Source organism: Myotis brandtii, unplaced genomic scaffold (genome assembly GCF_000412655.1).
Source record: "Myotis brandtii unplaced genomic scaffold, ASM41265v1 scaffold78, whole genome shotgun sequence".
NCBI lineage: Eukaryota > Metazoa > Chordata > Mammalia > Chiroptera > Vespertilionidae > Myotis > Myotis brandtii.
Genome location: NW_005371131.1, coordinates 1,420,890 through 1,426,115, shown reverse-complemented (window position 1 = coordinate 1,426,115; position 5,226 = coordinate 1,420,890). Strand labels below are relative to the sequence as shown.

The 5,226-nt window shown below is 62.6% G+C and overlaps 1 protein-coding gene across 1 annotated transcript in view; it reads right to left on the bottom strand.

Moving 5' to 3' along the window:
* IL2RB (interleukin 2 receptor, beta) overlaps positions 1-4,354 on the bottom strand; it is an 18,182-nt gene extending 13,828 nt beyond the window's left edge. The window contains exons 1-4 of the mRNA XM_014530862.1: positions 4,255-4,354; positions 1,516-1,636; positions 990-1,104; positions 179-257 (exon numbers count right to left, since the gene is read on the bottom strand). Of these exons, the coding sequence (XP_014386348.1) occupies positions 179-257; positions 990-1,104; positions 1,516-1,603 (282 nt within the window). The 5' untranslated portion in view covers positions 1,604-1,636; positions 4,255-4,354. The remainder of the gene's footprint in view (positions 1-178; positions 258-989; positions 1,105-1,515; positions 1,637-4,254) is intronic.
* Between the last annotated feature and the right edge of the window lie 872 nt (positions 4,355-5,226).

The following is a 5,226-nucleotide window of genomic DNA, read 5'->3' as shown; positions in this document are numbered from 1 at the left end:
GGCCTGCGTTCTGGCCTTCGGACGCTGCCCTCCTTCCTTCCACCGCCCAGCCCCGGGCAGCACGCTCCACCAACGCTTGCTGGCCACTGGGCTTGCTGGGCCCCAGCTCGTCTCCGGAAGGACACCCCTTGGCATCCACCCTCGCCCTGGTCCTCTCCCCTCAGCAACAGATACTCACATCTGGGGATCCCAGGATCAGGTTGCAGGACCAGGATGCCGGGCCCGCTGGGAGCAGCTCACAGGATTTGTTCCAGGGCCTTTCAAGGCAAAGGAACTGCTTAGAAGAAAGGGAGGGGCCCCAGCGCCGGCCCGCGGGGTGGCCCGCATGCAACGAGGCCGGTCTGCGCGGGTGCTCTATGCCAACCTCACAGGGTGCCCATTCCTGCATCTGCTCTCCCTCCCCCCATGAGCACCTCTGCGGCCGGCCCACAGCCGTCAGCGTGATCTAGACCAGCCTGTCCGGGACACCTGCAGTCTTCCCCTGGGGCCTGGCGGGGCCTTGGCAGCCTCACGGACGCCACCCACAGGAGCCTCTGCTGCTGTCAGCAGGCTGTGTGCACCCTGCAATCCCTTCACAGCCACCCCGCCCCCAAGCTCCCCACCACTCTCAAGTCCCGTCCCCACAGCTGCCATAGGGCTCTCCCCAAATCCCCGGTTCCTCCCGAAGCTTGGGGAGCCCCCTTTCCTTCCCCCTCTCCTCCAAAGTCAAGTCCAGCCTCAGGATAGAAGCCCGAGTCTACCCTGTCCAGCTCATTACCAGCCTGGATCCCCCCACACCCACTCCCACCCAGGTTCCAGGAGTCTAAATATCAGACTCCTGAATTTTCCAGACTCCTGTGGTAGCAAGAGTCTGTGGGGCCCATTCACCCAAGATTCTCAAGGCACAGATATTTAGGAGTCTGACAGTGAGGATTCCGGAGCGTAAGCGTCAGTGATTGTAAGATCCCGCCGTCCTGGGAGTCTGCGGGTTGGCCAGCGACCCCACTCACCGTCTGTCAGGCTGGGCGTGCACCTGGCAGGATGTGGCCTGCAGGCCCCCATCCCGGCTCCAGACACAGGAGATGTTGGCCTTCGAGTTGTAGAAGCAGGTGAGCGTGGAAGTGTCTGCCAGCAAGAGGAGGTGTGAGTGCACCCACTGCCCTGCCCTCAGGGTCCACCCGCCATCCCCGCTCCGGGCCCTCAGGCTACCAGATGAGAAGCTAAACAGCCCTGGCGGGCAGAGAAGGGGTTAGTGGCCCATTTCAGAGAGGACAAAACTGAGCCCCGGAGGCTGCAAGGCTGAGGCGGGACAGGGAGGAGATGCCAGTGTCTTGCTGTGGCGTGGAGAGGCGTGTGGGCGCGGTGGGGGCAGGGCAGAGGGGGAAGGGGGAAGGTGGCCCCATGGCTCCTGCCTTCCTTCTCCCTCCTCTTGCCCTGGATGGCGGCCTTTTGCCAAGAAGCAGGGCCCGCCGTCTAGAAGGGCGTTGGCCTCCTTCCAAAAGGAGAGCACCGCTGTCCGGATGCCAGGATCCTCACCATTCTCCACGGTGGATGCCTGAGGGATGGCCGGGGGCAGGAGGAAGACGAGGAGGGACAGACACCAGGACAGAGCAGGAGCCGCCATCACATCCACAGGCGGGGGCTGGGGAAGGGAGCCCTGGAGGGAGGAAGAGGGGAGAGAGCGCCGTGAGCACCCACCCTGCCCCACGCAGGGTGTGCGGGTCCGCTCGCCACCACGCCGCCCGGTCCAGCCTCACGGCCTTTGCGCCTGCTGGTCCCTCTGCCCCACCCATGCGTATCCCGTCAGAGTCAGGGACCCGCACGTCGTCTTTGCTGAAAGGGCTTCTGAGGAAGCCCAGCCCTTGTTCAAAATGGGGAAACCGAGGCCCAGGAAAGGGAAAGGTGTGCTCACGTCCACCGGGGAGGCCAGCACAGCTGGGTTAGAGCCCACCCCCTCCCTCCCCGGCTTAAATGCAGCAGCAAGAGCATTGGAAATACTCTCATTATCCCTGTTTTCAGATGAGGAAGCTGAGGAACAGAGACGTGAAGTCACCCAAGGCTACCAGCTGATAAGAGGCGGACGCGGGCCTGAGTGAGGGCGGGCTGCCCAGAGCCCAGGCAGGGTCCCTCCTGTAACTGCCCTGAGTCTACCCTCCCACCCACTGAGCCAGTTCAGAAGATCAATAACTCATACCGTCACCTCATGACAATACCCCGTGTGTGCTGAGCGCGCGTGCTCGCCAGGGGCTTGGTACACGGGCTCATCTCATCTCTGAGCCGCTAGGGGTTTGGGGGCCGCTTGTATCACCCCCTTACACAGATGAGGAAGCCAAGGCCACACGTCATTAACCCATCCAAGGTCACGTGCACAGAAGGGGCAGAGCTGGGATCCAATCCCCGCACCCCATCCCCAGGCCCATTCTCTCACGCCGTTCCACCCTGCCCAGCCCCTGTCCCAGACCCTGGTCCCAGAGGTAAGGCCGACAGCCCCCCTGCACGGGGCCGCACAGACCAGCTGCCGGCATCTGGCCTGATGCGGGAAGGAGCTCAGAGAGGTACCCATGGGCTCCTCCCTGCACAGCCCGCCGTCCCCCCTGAAGGGTGAGCTCCCCAGGGTGGGGTTGGTTGCTTCTTTCTTTGGAGCCTCCACATATTACAGGGCACGGGATTGGGACCCCAAAGAGTGCAGAGCCCAGCCAAAGGGCTCTCCCGGCAAGCCCCACTGTTCCCCTTAGTCGCTAGATCACGACCCGGGGCACAGGTGCTGTCAGCCCCTGGAGGGTGTCAGCAGGCAGCCCGTGCCCAGGACAGGACCTGGCACAAAGCCCCAGGTGAGAGGAGGGGGGCAAAGGCATGCGAGAGTGCAGGAAGCCAGTGCCCAACCACGGTGCCAGCAGGGCAAGCCTGGCCGAGGAGAGGGACGGTCTGGATCCCCCACCCTCACAGGAGGGTGCAGCGGCATACCCAGGGGGCAAAGGACAGGAGGAAGGACAGAGCCAGGACAGACAGGAGAGGGTGGGCGTCAGGGCAGGGGGCCTGCAGGGGGTTTGCGGGGGGCTCCTAGCCGGCTCTGAGGCTGTGCCCTCCTGCAGAAGAGGAAACCGAGGCTCAGCTCAGAAACCTGCTCAAGATCACAGAGCGAGGAAGAGTCCCGGCCTCAGGGAGGACAAGGCAGACGCCGAGCCCGGGCTGCTCTGTCCAGGTTCTCACACATCCGCCCGCGCCCTTCACCGGCTCCCCGACTGACTCATGGGGCCACCAGCACCCTGCGAGGTGGGCGTCAGGTCGCCTGCTGGTAGATGCCAAGGCTGACGCAGAGCTGCCCAAGGGGCTGACCCCTGCCCAGCTCATCTGATTCCAGTCAGAAGGTGCTGATAATGATGGCGATGACGACAGGAGGATGAGGAAGAGGATGAGGAGGGTGACTAATACTCAGCCCCTCGGTGCCCGGCACTGCCGTGAGCACTTTGCAGATATGACCTCATTTACCCTCACGGCAGCGCTCTGAGCCGCTACTGTTATGACTCCTTTTCTCAGATGAGGAGACGGAGGCACAAGTCAGAAGCCTCTTGCCCAGGATGGAACCCAGTCGGGGGCAGTAGAGGCTCCGAGGAGCAGAGACTGTGGGATGTGGGGGCCCGTGGGGGCTGGGAGAGGGAGAAGCAGGAGCTCAGTAGCCAGAGATGGATCCCATTGACCTCGTACCCTCTGACCCCCCCCCCCCCCCCGCTCCCCCCTCCCCCCCCCCCCCCCCCCCCACACACACACACACACACACACACACACACACACACACACACGGGGCTCACCTTGCTGTTTCCCTCTGGGGGCATCTCCCCAGTAGGCGTGGGATCCTGGTTGTGGGGGTAGGAAGGGCGCCCTAGGGAAGGCTCTGTCCCCCAGCAGCCCCATCCCCACCGTACTCCACACACAGTTAAGGGCAGGAGGCCTCAGCCCCGGGAGAAGGGAGAGAGAGCGTGCCCTCCAGGCAGCCCCATCTCCCCAACATTGCCTGGGGACACCACCAACCTGCCGGTTACACAGCCAAGGAAGGCACCAATCCGGACCCGAACCCAAGACCTCCCAGCGCCCCCACTTCACAGACTCTCACCCCACAAGCCTCCTCAGCAGGACTCTATAGGGTGGGCTTTGCCAGTATGAGCCCCTTCCCCGTGACCTTTACTTCGAGCCCCCGCGGTGGGTGGCAGGGACCCCAAGGGAGCTACCGGTACCTGGGGACCGCCCCGGCCGAGCGAGGGCGAGGCGGCACCTCACCTGGCTGCGACATGGGGCTGCGGCGAGCTCTCTCCGCTGCTCTCGGCGGCTGAGACCACAGCCATCTCCCCAGGGCCAGGCTCCGGCTCTGGCGACTCAGATAGCAGACTGATGGGGGCAGCCGACTGAAATCCCAGGGCCAGCCCACTTCCTGCCAGAGGCTGGAGGGGCAAGGCCTGGGGGCCGGGGGGAGGGGGAGATCTGGCTGCTGAGAAAGCCTGAAACTCCTGAAGCACCTAAGGCGATAAGATCTTCCTCCTCCGCGGGGGCGGGGCTGGCAGGCGGGGTGCTGTGGCGGGCAGCACCCTCTCGCATAGACACACGCCGTGCCACACACAGGAGCCCCTGCTTCCCCGCCTCCACCACCCCCACCCCATCCCACACAGCCCACCTCAAGCCTTTGACGCCCTCATCCGGTCACACACACCCCCGCCAACACCCAGGCCGCACACAAACATGTCCCTTAGGCGTCCCCTGCAATTCGCACTCTCATCAAGCCCATCTCTCGGACACCCCCCTTTCCACTCGGCCTCCGGCCCCTTACCCACGTTAGCATCCAGAGGTCACTATGTTGGGGGGCTTTGCGGACCATTTGATGGCCACTTATTGAACAGTCTAGAACCTTCCTTTCCCTCTCAAGTCATGGTTCTTCACCTTTCCCCCCCCCCTCTATTTTTTTTGGGGTATTTGTTCTTTTGTGATTGGCTTATTTCACATAACATAATGTCCTTAAGGTTCAATCATGTTGTAGCATGTGTCAAAATTTTCTTCCTTGCCCTGGCCTGGTGGCCAAGTTGGTTGGAGTATCATCCTGTACACCAAAAGATTGCTGGTTCAATTCCCAGTCAGGGCATACACCTAGCTTGCAGTTGGGGTGTGTATGGGAGGCAACCATTGATGTTTCTCTCTTACATCCATGTTTTTTTCTCTCACCCTTCCTCTCTCTCTAAAATCAATAAATATATTCTCGAG